The 26,796-nt window shown below is 36.8% G+C and overlaps 1 protein-coding gene across 1 annotated transcript in view; it reads left to right on the plus strand.

The window, feature by feature from the left end:
• Positions 1–26,796, plus strand: part of KCNH6 (potassium voltage-gated channel subfamily H member 6) — a 93,969-nt gene that overhangs the window by 16,289 nt on the left and 50,884 nt on the right. Inside the window, exon 2 of the mRNA XM_032234494.1 lies at positions 2,731–2,961. Coding sequence (XP_032090385.1) covers positions 2,731–2,961 — 231 coding nt within the window. The remainder of the gene's footprint in view (positions 1–2,730; positions 2,962–26,796) is intronic.

The following is a 26,796-nucleotide window of genomic DNA, read 5'->3' on the forward strand; positions in this document are numbered from 1 at the left end:
TCTCTAGCGGTGAGGACAACGAAATGATTTAACAGGCCGCTGATGGATCAAGCACATCCTAAATAAAAATGCAGAGGACATAGGTCAAAATGGCTGCCCAGGGTATCACCAGTCACTGGGAGGGGAGGATCATGCAGCCAGTCAGAATTAAGGCTAGTCCAAAAAAGAAAGCACTGGAGACCATCTGAAAGGCTTAAGAGGGCTCAAGTTAGAGAACAACAGTTTAAAATCAAGCTTTAAAAACATAGGTGTGGAGTGCATGGGCAGTGGGCTGGGAGCGGAAAGAGGACAGCTTCATCGATTTCTGCATTCCAGCAAGCAATGGGGATCCATACTAGGAATGGGAAAGCAGAAAGTGTCACTCTACCACCTGTGTGCTTCTTTTTCCTTGTCTCATCTGAACATGATATTCATATAGTACTTAGATAGGCATGGCTATCTGAGGGTTTGGGGTGCAAGTCTCTACAACAGTACCCATGATTAGGGATTTCAAAGAAACATGGTCCTGCTGGGAGCAAATCTACTTCTTGCAGCAACGGTATTATTGACTTTCTTTCAAAAAACAAGAACAAAGAACAAATGTGATGAGGACAGAAATCTGTTCCCTCCTTCTCACAAGTGAATCATGTGTACCTGAGCCCTCAGCACAAACACCAATGCTAAATTATCATTCTCTGGTCACCGAGGCTTTCGAAAACGAAGATTTGTATATAATTGTCTGTGACTGTTATGTTGGTATGTCAAGAGGAGGTACAAAGGAACTTCCTTAGCAATCTGGTGTGAATGGAGGAGTGAGTTACATTTATTTATTTTTATCCCGCCTTTACTAGTTCTACAAATAATTCAAGGTAGCAAACATATCCAGTACAGTTTTATACCCTATTTTCCCAACAACAACCCTGTATTGTGGGTTGGGCTAAGAGCAAGTGACTGGCCCAAAGACACCCAGCTGGCTTTCATGAGTAAGGCAAAACTTGAACTCATGGTCTCCCACTTTCTAATCTGGTATATTACAGTGCAACAGACTCCAATGTATTCAGGTAAGAAAGTGGAGAGGGAACAGAAATTATTTTTTTTAACATTGGAATGCTTCATGGATAGAAGTAAACCACAACATGTATTAAATCAATCAAGAAGATAAGTAAAAAGCATTAAAAATAAATAAATACAAATCTGCTTAGGGAAAATAAATTAACAAGACTGATGTACAATTAATGGTCCCTCAGTAATAGAGATTGCTAGTAATTTGGTAATTTTTGGTTATATTTATTGAGCTGTCTGCGAAATGGAAGCAAGTGTTCTGCTCAGCCAATCTTGCATGACCATGAATCAGAAAAGAGTTATTAATTTAATGGCCTTGTCCTATAAAAACAACATTACTAAAAGACATGTAAAACAATTTATGTGTCCTTCAGAGACATGGGCAAAGACATTCTTGAGCTGGAACATTGTGAAATCTTCTGGCCTTATATCAGGCCAAGGTAAAAGCTGCCCTGTGAGATGGATAAAGGAAGTTTGCTAAGCATATTACATGAGAAGATAATATCCTAAAAACAGCATACTAAGGTGTAGCATGGCATACCAAGTAGGAGCAAGTCCTGCTGAATACCTATATCAAGGGCCCTTTACAGTGATCATTTTGTAAACCACCATGATTGTTAAGTGAATCACACAATTGTTAAGTAAATCCAGTTTTCCCAATGGGCTTATTTTGCCAAAAATTGGGGGGGGGGGTGGATTACAAATCATATTGTAAGTAACTTTTTCCATGGCTGATGTAACTTTGAACTGTCTTTAAACATATGGTTGTAAGTCGAGGTCTATATGTAATAAATATAATATGATAATAAATAAAAGGAACAATAATGGTAATCAGTTCAATACTATTCTGTCATAAGTGAACAAAAAAAATAGAAAACAAAATCAAGCAAACTGAGAAAATAGGTCATGGACAGACAAAAACCTTACAAATAATACTGTATTTGATTTCTAATCAATTTTACAATATTTTGGAGGGGAATTATATAACATTTAAAATAAGGTAGAGATCAGGGCAAATTTGTTTAATTGCTTGAAACTACAATTGCAATGTGGTTCTACATTGAAACCATAGTTTCCTGATGTTGTCCTGCTATATCCAAATGAAGAACATATTCAGCAATTTACAGTATAGTATATAAAAAGGAAACATGTAAGTGAAATATATATGGAGATGTTTGTAAATTTTCATGTGAATTTATTTTTTTTTAAATCCATTTCTACTTTGACCTTGTTCCTGGGCTAAGACTTTGAATATTGGATCAGCATGTAAGAGAAAATTAATCCATGGACTAAGCTTCCAAAGTAATTGACATAATTCAGGCTTGAGTGTTTTTTTAAATGAGGAATGTACATTTTAAATTTTTAAAAAGCAGTTGGACTCAGCAGCTACCTAAAAAAATGGCAACAAAATTCTCAGAAGGTAATTTTTAGTAATACGGTGAGACGAGTGAAGGAACACTTTAGTATATGCATCTTCCATATGATCATACATGTCATACTTGTCCTATAACATTGGTCCATTCTACATACCAGGTATATAGAAAGGTACTTCTTTTTATATATCAGGTTCGCATTGTTCCAGGAAGCAGGTTGATGTAAACTGCTATTTGTTCCCTCCAAGCATTTTATTCTGGTTTGGTTAATGACTTAATGGTAATCCTTTGCTTTTTCTCCCATTTTCCTCCTAAGATCGCAAGTTTATTATTGCCAATGCCCAGATGGAGAATTATGCTATCATTTACTGCAATGATGGCTTCTGTGAGATGTTTGGCTACTCTCGAGTGGAAGTTATGCAACGGCCTTGCACCTGCAATTTCCTCACTGGGCCTGACACCACACCCAACTCCATTGCTCAGGTGGGACAAGCGCTGCTTGGATCTGAGGAATGTAAACTGGAGATCTTCTACTACAGGAAAGACAGTAAGCATTTGTAATGTTTCTTTATTTCCTTGCCCCAGGAACTGGCCATTTTCTTGTTTTAGGATTCAAGGTTTTTTTTTTTTTTTGACAGTATTATATAGTCTGGACAGGACTGCAATATTTTTTAAAAACCCACTGCATAAATATCTAATGAACGTGGAGTGCAGATATTACTGTATAAAATAAATATGGCTTGAAAACCAGTATTGAAAATTCAAAAGGAAGATGGCTACTTTACCAAGGTTTATAAATTATGGCAAAAGGAGTAGTGCTTTTACTATGCAGTTATGTCTGTTTTTAATAACTTAAATAGCCTCCTATCCTTTTTAAGCTAAGAAAAAATGTGTAGTCTAAAATCAGAAGATAAAAAAAACTTTGCAAATGAATCAGCTGTGTCCATAATTTAGGTACAATAATATTATCAATCCTGAACAGTCACTTGACTTCTAGCTTAGTTCCACAGTTATTTTAAAAGTTCCTGCCTCCTGACTGTAGTAATGAACCTAATGTTTTGCATCAGCAAGAGATGACTAATTTGCAATTTAACTAGTTCCTCCCCCATTATTGCTGAACAGTACATAAAACACAGAACATAGAATCATAAGACTGAAATGAACCTCAGAAGTCTTCTAGCGCAGGGATCACCAACCTTTCGGACCTCAGGGACCACTAATTTCATAATTTTAAATCCCACGGACCACTAATATGATCTGCCTAATGACCGGCTGGGTGGGCATGGCAAGAAGGTCATGTGACTGGGTGGGCATGACCAACTCGATGTTACTCACGTTGAGGGGCACCTTGCCATCCTCTATTCACCCCTCTTCTCCCAATCAATCCTTGCCTGCCTGTCAAGGCTCATTAGGGCCCCAACAAGAAGCAGTTGCTGGAGCTAACCAGCCACCATGAGAAAGAGTTGGCAAAACAGCTTGCTCAGTTCAAATTGGATCTGACTAAGAAGGAGGCTCACCAGAAGCACCTCATTGAAGAGTACGAGCATAGGCTTTCCAAGCAGAGGGAAGACCTGCGGGAGTGCAAGGCCAGGTACTGGCTCCTGGATGCTCAACAGGCTGAGATGGTAAGCCAGTTTCAGGCCATGATGCTGTCCCACTGGAACAAGGCCATCCGTCTCTTTGCCAAAAGTGTCACTTCCCTTCAGCCTTCGCCCAAAGCCCCTGCACCAGGAGGCTGAAGCAGACCCCAAGTCGGAATTTCTGCCCCTCTACGATCTTCACAAAAAGACCCCGAAGGGGGAGACTCTCTGCAGCAACACAAATGTTCGTTGCACATATCTGGCCCAGGGGTCATAGTTTGAGGACCCCTGATTTAGTGCAATATAAAAAATGTAAATGATTTTTCTGTGGAGCACCAAAATTTTCTTGTGGACCACCAATGGTCCACGGACCACCACTTTGTGACTGCTGTTCTAGCACAATCCAATGCTCAAGGAAGGAGACTTATACTATTAGTTTAGTTTACTTTATTGTCACTGAACCTTGTACAATGAAATGAAATGCCATCTTTAGTGTACGTCATACATAAAAAAACTATAAAAATAAAACAAAAACACCCATCCTTCACATTCTATGCAATTGAATTAAAAAACCCTGATACTGCATTAATATTGCACTATTTCAATATAGTAACTGCTCTGGAATAGAAGCTGTTTTTCAGCCTATTTGTCCTTGTTTTTATTATCCTGTACTGTCTGCCAAATGGTAATAGCTGAAAAAAGGGTGCCCAGGATGAGATGGATCTTTAAGAATATTTTGAACTTTCTTAAGACAACAGGAGTTACAAAGCTCTTCCAAGGAACGGAGATGGCAATCAATGATCTTCTGGGCAATGACATTAACCCTCTGGAGCGCTGTCATATCTGCCACTGTGTAATTAGCAAACCATACACAGATGCAGTAAGTTAAAATACACTCTATAGTGAAGTGGTAGACCGTCACCAGCAATTTTTCATTCAGTTGTTGCTTCCTGAGAAGTCTCAGGTATTATAATCTCTGCTGGGCCCTTTTGACCAGTGCTGCGATGTGAGCGCCCAAAAGATAGTTGTCCAATTTCTTTTTAAAAACTTCCAGTAATAGAGAATCCACAATTTCTAGAGGCAAGCCATTCCATTGATAGATTGTTTTCACCAACATTTCCAACAATTTCACCTTAATTCTACATTGGACTTTTTGATAAGCTTCCATCTGTTACTTCTTATCCTATCCTCAGTGCTTTGGAGAATAGCTTGATAGTTTTACATGATCTTGAAACTATCCCTCTGTTGATGCAACCTTAGGATTGCATTAGCTTTTTTGGAAGCTGCAATGTATTGCTGGCTCAGACCAGAGATGAGTTTCTGCCAGTTCACCCAGGATCGGGGGAACCGGTAGTGGCAGTGGCAGGATATTCGGCCCACCCTTCCGGACACTTCTGTGCATGCTCAGAAGCATCATGCAAGCACACGAGCCACACACACAAGCAAACCGGTAGTAAAATAAATGGAAACCCACCACTGGTTCATACCTAACTGGAGTTCTACTAAGGGATCTAAATATGTCTTACAATGTTACTATTGAGCCAGTTACCACCAATTTTATATCTGTACATTTATTTATTTTTCTTGAGTCTACCATCTCAAGAAGTTGGGGGGGGTTCCCCCAACTTGGTATCATCTGAAAATTTGATGAATTCCTCTTCTATCCCCTCACCTAGATCATTTATGAAGATGTCAAAGACTACTGGGTCTAAGAAGTACCCCTTAGAAGTAACCCACTTCACGTTTCTCTATTTTATTGAAAGTTACTTACTGGTTGGTCAGCCAGTTGTAAATCCATCTGGTGATGGTACTACCTATCCCACATTGTTCTATCTTATCAAAAATAGTCAATGGTCTACTTTGTCAAATGCTTTACTGAGGTCTAAGTAAATTATATCCATATTGTTTCTCTTATCCACTAATTTAGTCATTTTGTTGAACAACGCAATAAGCTTTAATTGGCATGATCTGTTTTTAATATACCCAAAATGGCTTCTATTGTCTTGCTTGTTTGTAGGTGCTCACAAATGCAATGCTTTTCTTTTCCAGGCTATTCCCAGATGTCCATCTATAGTTTCCTGGATCTACTCCCTCCCTCTTTTTTTTAAAAAAAAATGGATCATATCAGCTCTTTTCCAGACCTCTGGCAGTTCTTGAAAAATATGGTTCAATAGTTTTGAGATCATATCTCCCAGTTGTTTCAGAACCCTATCCTGGTGATTTGAACTTGTCTAGAGTGGATCTTATTATTTTCTTGCCTATTTTGATTTATATTTCTATTCTCTCTTCTGCAATGCTGATTTTATAGGTTGGACTAGGTTTTTTCCCCCTTTTGTTGAAAATAGATGCAAAGAATAAATTAAACAATTCTGTTTTCTCCCTACTACTCATCACCTGTTTGCTATCTTTTCCCATTAATGCCCCAATCATCTCCTTTACTTTTTTCTTGTTTCTTAGATTCAAAAAACCTTTTTAAAATTATTTTTGTTATCTGTTCATTCTAAGCCTTAGCTTTCCTGACTTTGTTCATGCAGATTCAGGCTATTTGCTGGTATTCTGTTTTAGTCATATGTCCTCTTTCTATTTTTTAAAAAAAATACTTATCCTTTTATTATCTCAGTTTGCCAGGAAGTTCTTTATGCAATCTTGCCAACTTCATCTGGGGTCTCTTGTTTTCTTTCTCTCTGATATTGCATTAAATTGGGCTTTTATAATCTCTTTTCAGAATTGTCAGAGCATCTTGAGTTGTTTTTCCCTTTAGGATTTCCATCCATGGAATCCTTCCTAAACCCCTAGATTGTTGAAGTCAGCTCTCTTAAAGTCTAAGACAATCATTTGGCTATGTTCAATTACTTGTGCCTGCATTATGTTGAATTCCAGTATGACATGGTCACTCTCCCCAAACTTCAATCCCCTATATAATTTATATAATTTCAACTTTGTTAGTAAGAATTAAGTCCATTAGAGCTGACCCTCTTGTTCCCTTTTCTACCTTTTGGATGACAAAGTTGTCAACTAGGCTTATCAGGAACCTGTTTAATCTCCCACTTGGTACACAGTTTGTCTCTTAGTTAATAGCAAGGTAGTTCCCTATTACTACTGTGGTGTGTTTCTTGCATGCCTTAGCTAATTGGTTAGAAAAATGTTCATCTATTTCCTCTGCTTGTCTGGATGGCCTGTAGTATATTCCTATGGCATTGTTATTCTTTTTTCCCTTTTATATTAATCCACATGCATTCAAAAAGCCTTTCATCCTTGGTTTTACAAATTCCTGTAGAAGTGTAGAGATTTCTTAATATAATGCAATTCTATCTCCTCTTTTGTTGGGTCTATTTCATTTGAACTTTTAATATCCTTCCAGAAGTGCATTCCACTCATGAGTTTCATCTGACCAAGCTTCAGTAAAGGCAACTATACCATACCTGCCCTCATGTACAGTACATCATGTTCATCCTGTTTGTTCCTCAAACTTTGAGCATTAGTGTTTAGGCTGCCTGAGGCCTGAGGTCTTTATGGCTACATCTTCTGTTTTATATATGAGTCTCCTTCCTTCCCAGCACTGAAGATCCTAAAGATTGGTCACATTTTCCCTTTAGAGCTAAAGCCTTTTAAATCCCCAAAGCTAGTTGTTTTCCAAATACATTCTTCCTGGTTCTTATACAGTGCAGCCCATCCCCTACCAGAAGCCCTTCACATAGTTAATGTACATTACAATATAAGAATCTGAAGTTATCTTGACAGCACCAACCCTTAAGCCAATGGTTTACTTCTAAAATCTTCCATCCTCTCATTAGATGTTGGCCTTCCATTACAAGTACAGATGAAAACACCATCTGTACTCCTAATTCTTTGGCTTTCACGCTGGGGTGCTCATGGTCCCTTGGTATTTTCAGATTCTTTGTTGTATCATTCATCCCCACATAAAAGAGGTAAAAAAGATAATAACACCAAAAATACAACTTACTGCTTTAATACCACTTCTCCTGAGTATTTTGCCTTTCAGAGCAACATGAGTGTCTTCCAGCTTGAACTTGTCTCTTCCTTGCAACATAATGGAGAATAGCATGGTGCCCACAGCTCTCTCTATAGGAGCCCAGTCATCACCATTCTTGGCACCAATCCTGTGGCACCTGGCAAATGTTAGCAATAGGTATCTTTCCAGCATGATGTCTGTTCATCATTAGTAGGCCATGGTAATCTACTGCAAAATAGAAGTAAACACAGGTTTATAATTTCCAGAGGCAATGTGCTGACTTGACATCACAGTGTTTGCCATGGCATGACAGCAGAATTCCAAATGTTTTCTGAGGAAGTTTACTTACTCAGATAATAGCCTAGGCTGTTTGCCAATGGCATAGCTCAGGGGTGAAGAAATTATAACTGGCACAACTCCAACTTACATAGTTAAGAGTAAGGGTAATAGGCAGTTCACTATTCTGAAAGATATCTTCATGTAACCAAACATATTCTATTCAAAGCAGCAAAAACAGAAGAGCAACCTTATCAGAACATATTTCTGCAATTGATATTTCTCTTGCCTACACAATATCATGAAAATAAAGGGAAGTCTACAAGGAAATGTTGCTAATCATAAAAATATAAGACAGAATTAGATATAATAAAAAAGAAATATAAAAGATTTATCATGAAAAACCCTTCAAAGAATTGAGTTCTAATAGGGAAAACTCACTTGTAAAGTGATTTATTACACTGATTTATTATTAGATTACATCCTCTCTTTATTCTATATTACTCAAGGTGTCATACATAATACTCCTTTTATTTTCCCCTCAAAAACAACTCTGGAAGGTTGGTTGGGATGAGAGACAATGTCTAGCCAAAGTCACCTAGATAATTTCATGGCCAAGGGAGGACTCAAATTTGTCATCACCTACTTCAGCACCTTAACAGCACCTGTATTCAATTGGCTCTATTACAACTTTGACAACAAGCACTATTTATGGAAAGTGCAGATATATTTAGAAGCAATTACAAGTAGCAAGTCATTTGTGCCAAAGGACTAAACAAGTTCTGGTTACAGAATAAGCCTTTTACAGTATCAATGGGGAAAGGGCTGTTGCAAGCAAAGTAACCAATCAGAACTGAGACTGCTACTAGAGATTGAAATGAAGTGCTGAAGAAATGTATGCAGGCAACTTAGAATTAACTTTTTGGATCTCTGCATGACTTCTGAGCTTGCAACTAGATTGAACCTGCCCAAAAGAGCTGCATGATATTCAGGCACAACAAATTATCTTTCCAAAATCCCAAGATTCACATTTCCTCTCCTCTGCAGCCACTGGTTCAGTCTATCGGGTGAGTACTATATTATGCTCTATATTATGTTATTACTATATCTATATTCTGAGAAGATATTTTTGCAGAGTGAAAGATAGTATTCCATCCCAATAAGTTCTGAAAGTCTTCCAAATGGGATAACTCTCCCACTCTTGGGATAGAGTGACTCTCATGTTCTTTTTGCATATTTGTGATCTGTTTTTTATATATTGTTTAAATGTAAGATGTCCAGAGTCATTTGGAATTGGGTAGCTTCTACATAAATACATCAAATAAACATTAAATAAATAAAATAGTTAAGAGCCTGGAACAATCTAATCATGGAAATAAAAACCAGAAGTTCAGAGAAAGCAGGTGCACAATTAAAAAGTGCATAATTTGTGACAATCAAGGATATTTTAAGACATCTTTCTCTCCCTTTGCAGGATTTGCCCATGAATATAAATGTGCTCTTTCTAGTCTTTTAAGAAAATCTTCCCAACTAGTTTTACTTTGATGTACATTCTACTACTGGCTGTAGAATATAATTCAGATCGGTAATTCAAGAATTTCCCAGTTTCATCCTCTTTCCTGTTCTTCCCTTTCTCTTTTTCTATGCCATCTCAAAAAAGGCATTCATGTTTATTTTTAAAACCTTTCCCTATTAGCAGAGTGAACATAATTCTCTCTATTTGATCCTCAGACTGTGTTCCACTCTCCCAGTAATATAAACCAGTACTATTGGCAGGGGAAAGTCCTTCTGTATGTTATTGGCAGCCAAGGTTTAATTAGACGAGACAGCAGATCCTTATCTATTCAATGTTTTTCACATAGTTTTGGTAGCTTTTGCCAGACTCTATCTGTAGTTTATTGTTTTGTGGATTTATTTTACAGCTTACCAGGGACAAATAGTTAGGGCCTTCTATTTAAAAGCAGTGGCTTGTTTAATTTAGTGGGGGGGGGGACAAGCACTGTTTGCAATGTATTTCAGAAGAAATAAAACATTGAGGATGAAATGTTTTTAGAAGTACTTAAATGGGCTGCTTAAATGCAAAGGTTTGCTTGTAATCTCATTATTCAATCCTTTCCACATATGTACACATGTGAGCATATAGCACATTGTATATCTAAGTGAATCTTTGCTAAAACAATTCTGTATTTTGAATAAACTGAGTAGCATGTAAACATATTCTAATGTACTATGGATAGCTGACCATACTGTTTCTATTAAGGAAAACAAAAGTAAAGGTTCAGTCATGTCCAACTCTAGGGGGCGGTACTCATCTCCATTTTCTAGCAGAGGGAGACATCATTTTCCAAAGATGCTTCTGTGATCATTTGGCCGGCATGATTATACACCAAAGGTGCACGGAACGCTGTTACCTTCCAACCAAAATGGTTCCTATTTATCTACTTGTATTTGCATGCTTTCCAACTGCTAGGATGGCAGGAGCTGGGGCAAGAACAGGAGCTCACCCCGTCATGTGATGCTCAAGTCTTGAACTGCCAATATTCAGGTCGACAGTCCAGCATCTTAAACCACTAAGAAAGGAGAGGGAAAATATAGGGCAATGTAGTCTCCATCTTGGATATCGAATTCAACCAACATTCTAGCATCTAAGCATTCACTAGCCATTGCTCATATGTTTTTGTCAGGACTGAACAGGCTGCAACCCAAGGACTATATGTTACCCAAGAACTCTTTCCTTGTATCCCTAAAACCAATTTAAATCATAACCATGAAACCATTATGGGAAGATTGTCAATTGCCTTATTTTTTTGGAAAACATAAGTATTCACCTGTCTTCACTTGTTCACACAGAATAATATTAATAGATCTATTTGTAACTATTTAATAAGTTTTCTCTCAATAATATTCATACTTTGAACTCAGAATAAATAAGGCAAATGCTCCCTCTTGCACAATTTATTCTAACAGCCATACTTAATTGTATCATTTACAATTTAGTATCTCTTGAATTTGGGATATCAAGAACATTGTTGAGAACATTGCCCATCCAATTATTTATTAGCAACCAGGAACACACAGCTTAGAACAGGCATGTTAGACACAAAAGTTGATGAAGAATTTAAGTTATACAACAAGCATATATTCCACATGCTATCATCTTCCTTTCTGCTTTCCTCTGGGGAACCATTCTACAAACAGTAAGTAATAAGAGCCTTTTTCCCTCTCCACATAAAAGGCTGCCAAAGGAGGAACAAATTATTAGACATTTGAACTTTCAAAAATATATTTTTAAAAATATTTATCTGCATATTTTATTTTGAATAGAAGAAAAAATAAAATAAAAGTATTTTAAATTGTTGTAAATGTATTGGTGCTTTCTGTATTTGGTTGTTTGCTTGCTGATGTTTCATTATTTCTCATTCACAATGATGTTATGTACTGGGTTAATGAAACATCTGCAAGCAAACAGCCAAAGCACCAAGAATTCTTCAGTTCATCTCTGAGCTACATATATTGTCTTATACATTAATTGTAAATGTTTCATCATTCTTATAATGACTTTAATTTTTTGTTACTAGGGGAAGATGATACCATTATCTCTGAAGAAACAGTCTGCTATTCTTCCCCATTGGTCAGTTCTTCTCCATTGGGACCAACTGTTGGTCCTCTGTGAGGAGAGAAAGGGCTGCACAGAGCAGATCACAGTAATATTAGGGCCTCTCTGCATTGTGTGCAACTCGTCCTCTTGGCCTCCATAATAGCCATTGAAATTTATGAATAGAGTAATAGCATGTAATCAGTTATAGAGGTCTCTTATTCCATTTGATTGAGAATGTCCAGCAAGTTCTTCGGCGGTATTGGAGGTCAAGGCTGAAATCAATGGAAAGGCTGAAATCTTCATGAGCGGAGAATATCAGCTCTGGTGGAAGAATTATATTTAGGAAATTGACCTTTGTGAGTAAGAGAAAATTGGGTAGAAAAAGCAACACCAAATGTGTGCTAGGAACATGCCATAATGCTAGTGAGAGGAAGGAGAGAGTTGGCATTCCAAACAGGGAATATTATATTCTGATCTGTATTCTAATAATGACTTTGGGGCATTGTTCTTGTGGGCATCAATGCTTTTGCTTTTGCACAATCCACTAACCTTCGTACGACAGTATGGAAAAAAGTCAGTGTTCTTTTAAGAGTAGTGAATCCAGTGCAGAGTTGCATCTGAAGCAGCAATGCAAGTTTGTCGAGGATCAGTCAGATGTTAATTTCCTTACAATCTATTTGACAGCTGAGCTTGACAATGACAGAGTGCATGCCGCTTTGAGGCTAATTAAAAAGTAAGTCCAAAGCAGGGACAAGAAAAATTGCTGTAAGTAGTCATTGCTTCTGCTGCTAAAGAAAACACCAAACCTGCAATCTTGTGAATTTTAGTTAATAATCTAGCCAAAGGCCAAAAATCAGCATGTACCTCTTCCATGGAGATATGATATATATTTGCAACATCAATTAGTCTGTTACCCTGTGCTATCACACACCCTGTGTGTGAATTATACTAGTCCATAAAGTGATATTATGTTCCCCAAAACAATGTTATTTGGACATCACATTTTTGAATTACGGTTCAGACATCTCTGTCATTTGCTGACTACACTGCAAGTTAAATGTCCATGTTAGTAAAGAATCATTTCCAGGGTAAAGGTTTGGTTAAAAAAAACCTTACACTTTTGTCCATCAAGTAATAGAGATAGCATCAGAAGTGGTATGAGGCTTGAGCAATAAAAGTAAAAAGAGAATTTATAAGATGGAGAAAGTCATCAATGGAAGCTGAACGAAAAAGTCTATTCAACTGAAGAAGAAATATTAATGTTTAGAATAGCAGGACCAACAGCAGGATGATTCAAGAGCAGAGGTGCCTAAAGGACTAGGAATAGCAGGAAGTCACAGAGCAGTGAGAATAATTGAACTTGTGAGGTTCATTGGATGGGAATAGATGCTAGGAATTAGTTCAAAAATCCAGAAGCTGATGTATTTTAAACATTGCATAGATTAGTGCTATCCATAGCCCTTTGGAAACAGTAATGACTTTAATAATTGAATATGCTTAGCATGACAGCAGGTAGATGTTAAATAAAATGACCCTTTGCTGTTTCTATTTTATTCTTTGTCCAGGAGCCTAATTAGCTAGCAGCTCTGGCTTTTTAAAAGATATCTCTTCAAGTATTAGAAGACTGCTATCATTACTCTTTTTAACCTCCTCTTCTTTAAGCAACACATATCCATTTTTTACCATACTTCATAGGATTTAGCCAGCAAACCAGTCATTAATTGTATTGCTCTTCTCTGTATATCCACTCTTAGCATATTTCTTGAACAGTATTATATGTACTAGATACAATTTTTTTTTAAAATTTTGCTGTATAAAGCAGAATAATCATCTCTTGTAATGTCAACGCTATATTTCTATTTATGCAACTTAATATTATATTGGCTTTTTTGGCAGCTATCAAACATTGCAAGTTCATTGTCTATTAGAATCCAGAAAAATCACAATATTGCTGGCTGGAATTGACACTGACTATCTTACATCAATGCATCTGGGTTTTCTTATTTAATGCAGAACACTACATCTCTTATCACTGAACAGCAATCAGTGGTGTGGGGATAGGGCCTGATGTTGAAGTCTATCAAGGTCCTTTTGAATCTTCAGCCTGTCTTCTGAGATGTTAGCAATTCCTCCTACTTTGTGTCATCTGCTAATTTGATGGGCATCTCTTCTAACATCTCATCAAAGTCACTTATAATAATGTTGAAAAGCATTGGGCATAGGAGAAAACCCTGAGGTACTCCACTAAGGATGAGTTATTTAACCAACTCTAAATTTATCTGATAATAAGACAACCTATCCTATATTGTTCTATTTTATCAAAAAGGAGGCTATAGTCAACTTTATCAAACTTCTTATTGAAATCTAGATACACTACACCTACAGCATTTCCTTCATCCAGGAATTTGGTAAGAAAATCAATCTTTGTCTAGCCTAGTGCAATCTTTTTTAATATCCAGGTTTCTGATATCACCTTGTTTCTTTCTAAGTATGTTACTTGCAAACTCTACAGTTTAATAATATTTTTCAGAATTTTTCTCTATTACTGTTGTAAAACTTATTAGGCTGTAGTTTCCTTGGTTAATTCCCCCTACCCCCACTTTTCAAAGATGGGGGATAAAATTAACTCTTCTCCCATCCTCTAGCAGTGTCCCTTATACTCCAAGAATTTTCAAAAATCACAATCAGTGGTTCAGAAATCATACCCCTCAGTTCCTTCAGCATCATGGATATAACCAGTGGGATTCAAAAAATTTACTACGGTTCTGTGGGCATAGAAGGGGAAGGGTACTGCAAAATCACCATTCCCTCCCCACTCTCAAAATTTCCACTACCGGTTCTCCAGAACTTTCAGAACTGGCTGAATACCACCTCTGGATATAACCCATTAGGCTTTGTTCAAAGCAATTCTCTCCTTACTTCTTCATCTATTTTGATTTGCATTTTTCTTCTGCATTTCATGGTGGAGCTTCTGACAGGTTGGACAGCTGTTTTGGATAAATAAAAAAATAGGAATTAAATTTTTCAACTTTCTCCTTATTATCCATCATCATTCTCTCAAACCTGCAGGCTGATCCTCCCTCCCTCCCTTCTTCTCTTCTTCCACATATACTTAAATAATACTGTTTTGTTTGCCATTCATTGCAAGTATCATCTATTGTTCATAATAACACAATAGTTAAATGTATTCCAAATAATTTTGAAGCATAAATGCCATGTTGGGGCTATTTGATGAAAATAAATTAGTTACGCTGCTTGTAGTAGTTTTCTTTTTTTCATCTGAAGTTCAAGAGAGAGTAGATTTTGCTGCAGCTGATCATGATCCTTTGGTAAGTAATCTCAGTAGCATACAATATCTGTTTATAAGTGGCTGGATATTACAATTGTATTTAAACAGTTTGGTACATCTTAGGTATGCATCTTAAAATCAAAACAAATACTTTTTACAACATGGGAAATTTGTACTGTAGATTGCAAACAAGTGATCTGTGGAATATTGGCAATATTCCTTATGTGTGCAATTGCCTACATTGATGTTTCTGGGACCTGTTTGTTTTATATTTGACTATTTCCTGCCAGTCACATTAATGTGGCCAGTTTCCCAAGAGGTATTCAGCCCAAATGAAATTACAACACATAACTCATTGCATTTATACAATTATTAGGAAAAAAGAAATTAGGCAGAAGAAAAGGACTAATACCCGGTTCTCTCAGATCCACATTTTACAGTAGATCTCATGATTTGTAACCCACATGTTTTGAAAGTAGATGCTTTCTGTGCTATACAAGGAGGAATTAGGGCCATGCAGGAAACTCTCATGCTGTATTTGTGTTCCTGCGATATTTTTATAAAGCTGTGAACCTGCTATTTCACATCCATTTAGAGAAAGCTTTGTGGTACTAATTAAGTAAATGGTTCATGACCACACCCCTGTAAATACAGAATTCAGCTGCTCCCTTGGGAAAGTTCCAGAAAGCTGATTTGCATGTTCAGGTTTTGAAATATGTGCCCATGAATGTATTAGTTTGCAATAATTTTCTGATAAACAACTACATTTATTATGGCAGTAAAAGAGCACAGATATTTTAACTCTAGCCATGTTGCCCTCTAATTCAAAATTGGTGTTTTGCTATCATCTTTGATTTTTGATAACTGAATCTACTTTGCTGTTTGGATCTACTAAAATCAGAAAAAGAGAAATCACTATTATTTTGATATCCTGGGAAATCAAAATAGTTGAGAGACTGATCCATTCTGGTAATCCACTAAGAATGCACCGCACAAAAACATGCTATTATTTCTGTTAAAAATATATGATCCATATGACTGGATAGAACAGGCAATTGTATTTCACAATGCAATTGTCCAAGCAAAAAATTGGCTAGTTTGTACTGATGTAGTGTCAGTAAAGAGGCAATGAAATGAAAATCTGAGCAAGGTAATCTGCCAGCCATTCTTTTAGCAAGACTGCATGCTCATCATTGAGTAGAATGTTATTGATATCCTTCTGGTAACCATGCATGGACTGAGGCAATTCACTCACGAGCTTCGGGAAATACCCAAAGAGTACATGATACTATCACAAAACTTTTCATAGCAAAATCCCTTCTAACACAAGTAGTAGAACCCAGGAATTGTGACCCTAAACAGGGTTAGGGAATCTTTACAGCACACTTAAAATGGTGAGGACATGTGGTGGATATACTCACAAAATGAGTATTTGCAGACAACCTGCCCATTCTCAAAGTATCTGACATGGGGAGACATAAAATATTCATTTACCAGAATGAAGTTATGTCCTACTATACTCACATATAAATTAAGATATCCTCTAATAATCTAGGAAAAACTGTACATCTGCGACTAGAGGGTAATATCTACTTTGCATGTTTTTATTTAATTTTTAAAAAATTAGATGGGGCAGGGATCCTTGCAGGCACCAAGTATAAGAACATATTGATGCCCTTAGGAATCCTGGATTTTGAAGTCTGACAATACGTATATAATTTCTTTGTACATAAAGATTATTGATTAAAATTACTTTGACCACAATATGCAAACAGAAGACAAGATAGGCATATAAGCTATTTAGCTTTTTAGGAAAGTCTAGATCAGTGTTTCTCAACCTTGGTGACTTAAAGATGTGTGCCTGGCAGGGAAATTCTAGAAACTGAAGTTCACACACATCTTCAAATTGCCAAGGTTGAAAAACATGGGTCTAGATTAAAAATATATAGGGGTAGGAGGGAAATGTTTCCCTGCAGTTTTCTTGTCAAGATTTCAAAACTGTCCTGCCACTGCTTCTTTCCTAAGACAGAGAGAGAATAACTGGCCCAAAGCCACGCAGCTGGCTTTGTAGTGATGGTGGAACTGGAACTCCCAGTCTCTTGGTTTCTAGCCTAGTGCCATAACCATTACATAGAATGGTCTCTCTGTATCTCTAAAATAAAGTACATTTATGTTTAGGTAGTGATAGCCATGTGATAGAGAAAATGGGATAAATAGGCCAATCTGCAAAACCTTATTCAATTATTGCTGAGCAGTTACATCATTATCATCTATCAGCTAGAATACCAAACATGAAAGGTTCAGCTTATGGAATCATCGTTATTAGTTGTTTTTTTTTAATAGATTTGTGTTTTTCTCTAAATTGTATTGCTATTTCTTTTTCAATGTGATATTGTTGATATGCACTTTTCTGATTAACTGCTGCCTGGAAATCAGTTTATAGATATAGCATAATGCAAAAATAACAAAAAAGCCAAGAACAATGCGGTGTTCACAAGTTGGGATTTTAAAAAATGATGAAGATAATGGTGACATATATGATTGAATCTCTACAACTTTTTACATGTGCTGCAATATTTAATAACTCCCACTGCTCCTGATAACAAAAAGTAACTTCTTCCACAGTCTTTAGTCAGTAAATGAATTTCTGTGTGCCAAAGACTTAATCCATATGGCTATAAATTACTCATTATCATATATCAGCTTTTCCCAATTTGAATCTTCCAGCTGTGCTGGATTCCAACTTTAATCATTCCCAGCCAGCATGAACAGTCTTGGTAATTAAGCTTACTGTTAGCAATGAGAAAGTAGGCCAACATATCTGGAAGGTGCTAGGCTAGGATTTATGAAAGCCACTAAAAGCTAGAACCACAGAATTGCAAAGTTGGTAGGAAGACTTTGGCCCAGTTTGAGAGGTGAATTTCAAATTAGGAGTGCAATTTGATATGCCGGTGGCCAAATGCTTCTCACTATCATTGGGATCCTTTGGGCATTAGGGTTAAAAAAAATCTGCTATAAACTAGGCATGCAAGAAGATCCTGGAGATCTGGTAATAAACCAGCCCCCAAAAGGCAGGAATGTAAAGGAATGAAGGGAAAAAAGATTTCAAAGTAGATTTAAGAGAAAGATTAATAGTTCCCTTTTTAATTTGCATATTCTCATGTCCAGCTTTTAGAAACAGCCATATCTCCCTGAGTAGTTTAATACTGATGATACAGATAAATACATTGAAACAATGCTGATCCCATGGAAGGGGAGGAGGGTGAAAGCTTTACAATGATGTTATTTTATGTTATTAAAAGCTAAGTGCTTGTGTCTTTTTCAAGGTCAAATGTGAAAAGAGGGGTGGATAGGAACACAAGGCTCCTAGTTATCACTATGATCCAGAAGCAAAGCCACTTGACTGAGGGGATGGGCCTATTTTATTCTGAGGCCTCAGTTTAAATTCGGTTCATCTGGGAGAAAAAGTATGTTAAGTCATTGAATGAATCATGTCCCCATCTTGTATTTTTGATTGAGATGTAGTATATGATCAATAAGGCAATGTTTTGAAGTAGTAAACTGAATAAAAGTGATTCAGAATGTAAATATTAAAGAATAAAAAATAATCCCAGAATGACTCAATTATTGACCTTATAAGTTATATTAACAATAACAATAAGTAATTATAACTGTCATTCGTTTACTGTTCATATGATGAATACAATAATCTCAGACCTTGCTATTCATCCAGCTGCTTTCCTGGGTTCCCTATCTCCTGGAATATGATACTAGTACATGTGATGCACTGGGAAGAGCTGAGATAGGAAAGAGCTAGGTCAGAAGATGCTTAAGAAGAAACAACAGAAAAATTTAGCTGGTACTGAAAATAAGTTTTAATCTGCTGATTTGTTGGGTGAGGGTGGCTTTTTGTGGGGGGAGTGATGGTGGAAAAGATGTATTAGAGCTACCTTGAATTTACAGTAGTTGCCTAAAAGCAGTAGAGACTCAAAATCAAGCTAGATTTTTTTTAATTTGAAGGGTTGCTCTCTTTTTTTGCATCATTAAATAAGTACATGAACACATAAGGAAACACATTACTACAAAGTAACATATCATTTATCATAGTAAATTTAATATATCATTATGTTTGTTTGCTTGCTCTTTAGGGGCATATTCATAGCATATTCATATTCATGGTTGGGGTACAATTGTCACCATAAAGCATGTGATTGCTTTTACACTTCTCTCAAGCAAAATAGGAGATATACAAAATAGTATTTAATTATTGCCCAATCCTGAGTTATCACTAAATTTGAAGTTACAAAAATTCCTGACTTCTCTCCTACACAAAAAGAAAGATAATACATTTTGTGCATTATCCTTTCTCCGCTTGTTCCTTTCAATTAAAAGAAGTGGTTACTGTGATAGGGAAAGCCAGAAAGATATTAGGCCTCTGTTGTATAACCTGAGACAAAATAATGTTTCTAGCAGATGAATATCTATGGCAGGAGTTGGCAAACACCAGGTATAAATTGACTGAATTTCAGCAAGACCATTTTGATTTCTTTCTCCTTTTGAGTTTTTTGGCAGTTTAAAAAATTGACACTAATCCTGCTGTTATTCCTAGACTCCTTTCTCTCCACAGTGTAAAGAATATAGCCTCTAAAACAGTCCTGCCAATCTGGTGAAGTCATAATACTTCTGGATGGCCAATTGTGGTGCTTCTGAAAGTTGGAAGACTAAATTGTGACTCTGAGCCTTCAAACATGGCCTGTTCCCACACTTCAAAAGGGGTGCCAGGAGGTAGAATGAAACAGGAGTTCTGCCTAATGAGAAAATGGCTTGCCTTGTAGAGTTCCAACATTTCATATTGAAATATCAACCTTTAGTGAGATAAAATGTTAATAGTAAACTGAGAATGAAGTAAGTTTTTAATTTCTTTATCAAAGAAAAGGAAATAGAGACATGAACATATCAACTGATTATATGGAAGTAGATTATTGCTATAATAAACTGATAAGAGCAGTGACTTCAAAATTCCATTAAATTAGTCATTGTGGATAGATGTTATAAGAAAGAAAGAATGAGCAACATTATATTTTGAATTATTCATTACTGCACACATTGTTACTTGAAAGAAGATAATAACGATTGGCCATCTATAACCACATTTTATAGTGATAAATGTATTATATGTTTTGAGAAACAAATAAAGAGAAAGACAATTTTCAACTGAGATTTGCTAATGAATGTCTTGGCAGCAGAGGCCAATACACAATGGTATAAAACAATCCTCACCAGTTTGCTTTGTGATAAATTGATATTTTAAGAGTGGGTGCATTCACAATGGCTGCCATTTTATGAATAGGCAAGTTCCTGACCACCATATATTTCAGCGCACATAAATTGCTCTTAAAATATCAAATATACCCAGTGGCCTGATTCAGAACAGACTATAGCTGATCCACAGAGACCTGGGATTCACCATTTGTTTTTAGTGTTGTCCACCTCACCATCACTCAGCTGAATGGCAGGAAACCAACAGCTTTTTCCTTATTACTGATAATAACAGAGAAGCAATTGTCTATATCAGGTTCATTGGCTTTAATCATTTTCACAATCTGAAAATGTGCATATGTGTAGGAGAGAAAAATAGTGCGTTTCCTAGTGAGCCCCAAATCACATCATCTGGAAGAACATGATACTGAATCTTCGGAATATCCCACACTCAGCAACAATTCTCTTTAAAGCCATATAATTATTATTAATCAGACAATTTCAAAAAGAAAATAATAATCTAGAAATAACATAAAAATTTGACTTGTGAAACAGACTTTACATTAACCAGATACAGTTAAGCTTGACTGTCACAAAATTATTTTCATAGATGGAGATGTTGGCCAGATTTTTCATCCCAAAACTTGGATGAATGGCATAGTTGATTTTTCTTTTTTTAACATTAATACATATTATTGGCACAAAACTTATAGTCTTCATTTATGACTTCAGAATTCCTATTATGTCTGGACTTTGTTTTGTCAGTGGCAGGTAATAGTTGAACACATTATTAAGCCAAGGGACCAAGGGACCCTATAGCAGTGTTAGGTAAACACACTTTACCTAAAAAAATCTAATTTGTAAGTTGCATAGTACATTAAAATATAAACTAATCATATGACCACAAAAAAAACAAAAAAGATGCCAAGCTTTTTGTGGGTTTAGCATATTGTGCATGTATATATTGTAATTTAAGTTATTCGATGTGATTAAAATTGTTGCATATAGCCATAGCATTTTATGTGACAGGTCATTGGTGCTCTCCAATCTTGGTTCTTTCCTGCAGACATTTAATTATCCAAACTAGATAATATGATCAGTAGCACCTGGGTTATCCCCATTTCATCCCTGACCTACAAATAGTCTCCTCTATCTATCCTCTGTGCCAAACAGAGAGTTGTGTTCTTGCATGGCATCAAGAGCTTCCATTCCCATTGTGCTAAGGTTTATTTTGGGGGGCAGATATGACCTTCATGATTACATGGCTTCTACCGGGCTATCCTGACATATATGTGATTAAATGCATGGCAGATCCCACTCTTGACAAGTATGCTCAGTTGGGTTACTATTTAGAGTCTGGATTTTTAAAAAGTCCCTGATCAAAGAGAAACCATTCCTTGACATTTAAATTTGTGTTTCCACAAAAGGGTTATGATCAGTTAAAATAATTACCACCTGAAGAATTTATGACAATATGATCACAGTTAACAGTTCTGTTGAAATCCTGGTTGTTTGGTAAAAAAAAAAAAAAAAAAAAACCCTGAAGTTGTAAATATAATTCCTATATGTGATAACCTGCAATAAATCCAGAAAATTCCCGGATTTAAAACAACTAAGAACAATGAATCTAGTATTAGAGCAATTAAAACAGCATGCAATATAATTTAATTTCAATAGCAGCAGCATTTAGACTTATATACCACTTTACAGTGTTTTACAGCCTCTCTAAGCGTCTTACAGAGTCAGCATATTGCCCCCAACAATCTGGGTCCTCATTTTACTGATTTCAGAGGGATGGAAGACTGAGTCAACCTTGAACCTGCGAAATTCGAACTGCCAAGTTGCAGGCAGCTGGCAGTCAGCAGTAGTAGCCTGCAGTACTGTAGTCTAACCACTGCACAACCATGGCTCTTATATACACATATGTACAAGTATATATGTGTAAGCTAAGAGATTTTATGTACTTAAAACTTTTATTGAACCGAATAAAATGGAAAATACTGTGTAATATTAGAAAACTGAGACAACTTAAACTCACTCTCCTTCATAGGTTGGGGATGAAATAAAGACAGTGGCATGGTAAAAATGAGAAAAACTATTGTCAAGATGATTGTTCAATTGTTAAGGGCCAGAAAGAACGCAATCTTTATGTCAACTGAGGTGAAGCTGGAGTCATCAAGGGAAACTGCCTGTTTGGTAGCAGTTTCATCCTATTTTGGAACTTTTCTATGTACAATAAGAAGTGAGGCTAACTTGATGTTTATTATTTTGGCTTTAGATGGAAAATGTTATTTCCATCTTTTCTTTGTTTTGTTGGCTTGTTGTATCAGCTGTTTTAATACTTGTTCATTAATATAGTCTTATTTTTCTACAGTTGATGTATGGATTGATTTTATTATTGATATTTAGTGTAAATTTAATTTGAATTCATTGGTGCTAATGGGAGTCCATATTTGGGAGAGGGCAGACAAAAGATATTAGATTGATGTCAGCAGAATTGCAGCTTTGACTTGTAAGACCCATTCACTTTTGGGGAAATTATACTAACACCAAAACCAATGGAATTTGAGGCGTGATGATGCTATGTCTCTTTTGTTATTGTAATAGCAACTAAATTTCTTATTGGACATAGAAAGGATTGCAGTGAAATTAGATTTTATGAAGGAAGAGAATAAATTATTATTATACAATTGTATCACAGCGGCCAGTTATTTCGCCAGATTTGGCATTGGTTACTAGTCGGGCCCCACCCAGGGGCCTAGGACGTCGTAACGTATTTTCGTAATATGCGTGCAGATCCAAGCAGTGCGGCTTTTTGCATTTGACTGATGGTGATTTTGTCAATTTTTAACTGTTTTAAATGTAATTCCAGTGCTTTTGGAATAGCACCCAGTGTGCCAATTACCACTGGAATTACCACTGCTGGTTTGTGCCATAGTCGTTGAATTTCAATTTTCAAGTCCTGGTATTTTGCGATTTTTTCATGTTCCTTCTCGGCGACCCTGCTATCACCTGGTATTGCAATATTATTATTATTATTATTATTATTATTATTATTATTATTATTATTATTTAATTGCTAAATTTATTGTTCACTATCTTACCATGGGAGTATTCTATGCGGCTTACAGCTGCAAGCAATGAAAGAAAAAAAGAAAGAAAACAAATGTAAAATAATGAAACAATGAAACAATGAAAAAGAAAGCAAGAATACATCAATATAATAATGAAAAGAAGGCTTGGAGGAGAGTAGTGAATAAGGTGATCTGCCACCAATCCAGAGTTACCTCCAGCATGGAGTTCCCCCATTTGGTCTCCAGATCAGCTGGCAGAATCATCCTTTAGGCTCTTGTGGAATGTTTTTGGGGTGGGGTGCTATGGCAGAGAAGGCTATCCTTCTGGATCCCAATAGTAGAAGTTCTTTGACTAATGTTATCCAAAGTAGGCCCTTTCTGCCAGCATGAGTGGAATAAGATGGCTCATTAGGTAGCCTGGAACTTTGCCATTATCCAACACCTTGAACTGGATTCGTAAGCAGAATAGTAATAGTGCAATTCATGGAGCAGCGGTGTAATATGGGCCATCCTAGGAGCACAAAACCTGTTCTTGCTGCAGCACTTTGCACCAGCTGAAGCTTCCAGATGGACTTCAAGGGTAGTCCCATGTAAAGCACATTGCAGTAGTGCAGACAAGAGATGACTAAGTGTTCTGACCTAGGCTTCCCCAAAAGGCACGAGGCAGAGTCCTGGTCCCAACAATACCCCTTTTATTAAACAAATGTGAATTCCTCTCATTCACATTCAGCAAGGCTTGGCAAAAAGTCTTCTTTTTCCACCAGTGGCATTCTAAACATCTATTAACCCATTTCAGAACCCTCATTTCCTCCATGAACCATAAGGAACTATAGGAATGAAGGGTCACGAGACCACATAGGCACAGTTCTATCCAAAGACTCAGCAGCCTTTTGGTTCCATGCCATTATTGGTGGAACCACTTTTGGTGGAACTGTGCAGCAAATCCTTCGGGATATTCCCTAGTTCCTCTGGAAGCCATTTAAGTCTATCCATCCACAAGGACAGACCACTCTAATGGGTCCAGTCTCCCTCTGGAGGCATATGTTAAAGGAAAGTCTCAGGGATATTCCAAATACTATGGAGAATTAAAACCTGATCATCAGTGGAATCAAAATATTATGCTAGAAGCATTTCTGGAAGAATGAAATGGTCAGGCTGAAATAGCGATTATATGCTTCAGTATTATGGAAAAGCACATTAAAGGATTACTGTTCAGGGATTTGGGTATATTTTACTATTGAAGTTACTGGGTATCACTTGAACTATATTGCCTAGAGTGTCAAGAACAGAAAGAACATATTTATAAATAAAGGAAGAAAAAAAGTCAGCAAAATTGGACGAAGGGGATATTTGCGGTTTCATATTCCTTACACTTTGAGTTTCTTTGAGTCATCACTTTTACAGAATTATTAGCAAAAAGGAGAGAGGAATTGCTAAAGTCTGGTGATTTTATGCATGTGAGGATGAGCATTGCTTCTTTGTAACAGGGATCATTGTGCTGTTATTTTTGTGTGTTTGTGTGTAACCATAATTTTAATCCTTGTTCTATTTACTTGTGAAGTAGTATTTGTGTAATAAGCTTTAGTGTAGAAAACACATACATCTATTGATTGATAATGGTTGGCAACCATGATAAAACAGAGTTATAGAAAATGGGAATGGCTATTCTATTTCCTCTTCTTTGTGCCTTATTTTATGAAAGAGAATTTAATTTTTTTTTAAATATCACTATATGATCTCTGGAATTCGGCAAAGACCCATTGCATACCTAGCCCATTTACTTGCCAAATGTTGTCTGTCATGTGAAATTCCAGTATTACAAAGACTGTTTATCACTTGGCTGGCTGACTATCATAACAAATTCACAAAGCTATTAAAAAAATGAAGTGATGGTGTGAGGTAGCACCTTGCTCTGTGTGTTTTATATGCTAGACGCTAAAGATGATGGATTGGGTGGGCAATTGTGACTCTGCGAACATCAAACATTATGTACACACAATTAAAAAGTTGAACATACAATCTTCCAGTAGGAACATGAATGTTTGCATATACTATATATATACTTGTTTATTATATACTTGTCTAACAGCCTGCATGGTTTAATTAAATAGATGTAAATATTTTCATTCTAAAACATTCTTGAGAATGAGACTTACAGAGATTCATTTTATATACTGAACTGAAATATAGGATGGGTGAAATAATTCATTTCCAGTCTGAGTGAATCCAGGAAAAAGGAAGAGGCAGAGGGGCAAGTATGTGCTGTTCACAGGCTGTGAGTTTTTAAAACTTCGAGTGACTCCAGGAAGAGGGAAGAGACAGAGGAGCTGGAAGTGTGTGTGTAAGGTGGTCAGTAATGTTGAAGAATGGCAAGGACAGCCATATTTTCTCTGTAAGTAGCTATTTTATTGTTTTGTGTACTTATTTTATTCTTATTTAAGAAATAAGTGCACAAAATAATAAATTTACTTTTTTATATCTTTTTTTGTAAGTCATTCTTTGGAGCAAAGAATTCACTGACATTGACTTGGTCACTCCCACACAGTCACATGACTGCCAAGCTACTCCCATTCCCACCCTGTCACATGACCACCAAGCCACTCCCACAAAACAGGCCACACCTATAGAATAGGTTCTAAAAAAATTTGAAACTCACCACTGATATTTGTGTCTGTGTGTGTGTGTGTGTGTGCGCATGCAGGTCTTGGCATATTTCCTGTGTAAGATTGAGAGTATCTTGGCGATGTTTCGATGAGGTCCCACTCGCCATCTTCAGGCTGGTGCCTTCAGCTTCGTGCTTGTGCAAGCAAAGCGTGATCAGAGCTGCCGTCTTTCTATAAATATTGGTGGGGTTGTGTGGAGTGCTGGCTTTGTTGTTGTAAGTGGGTTGGTTGGCTGTGTTGTTACATCTTGATTAGTTGATGGAGTTGATGTATGGAGATGGGTTGGCTGTTTCGTAACATCCTGTATGGCTGAGGTACTAGCTGTGTGCCCATTAGTCTTTTGTGTTGTAACAACCTGGGTAATGGGCTGTGTGATGACATCCTGAGCTCTAGTGTAGTGATATCCTGAATCCTGTGCTGCAACATCCTGGGAGGTTGGCTGCGTTGTAACATCCTGAGCCTTTGAGTTTTAACCTCCTGAGTTCTGTGATGAGCATCCTGAGCAGATGGCTGTGATGTAACATCCCAGGCTTTGGTTTGGCTCTGAGTTTGCGGTCTGGCTATGTGTTCATGGCGTGTGTCAGTTTGCTTTGTGTGGGGGTCAGGGGGATGCAGCAGTTGGTGATGCCACCGTGGTTTGGCTTCTGGATGGTGGTTGCATTTCATCTAT

Source organism: Thamnophis elegans, chromosome Z, assembly GCF_009769535.1.
Source record: "Thamnophis elegans isolate rThaEle1 chromosome Z, rThaEle1.pri, whole genome shotgun sequence".
Lineage (NCBI taxonomy): Eukaryota > Metazoa > Chordata > Lepidosauria > Squamata > Colubridae > Thamnophis > Thamnophis elegans.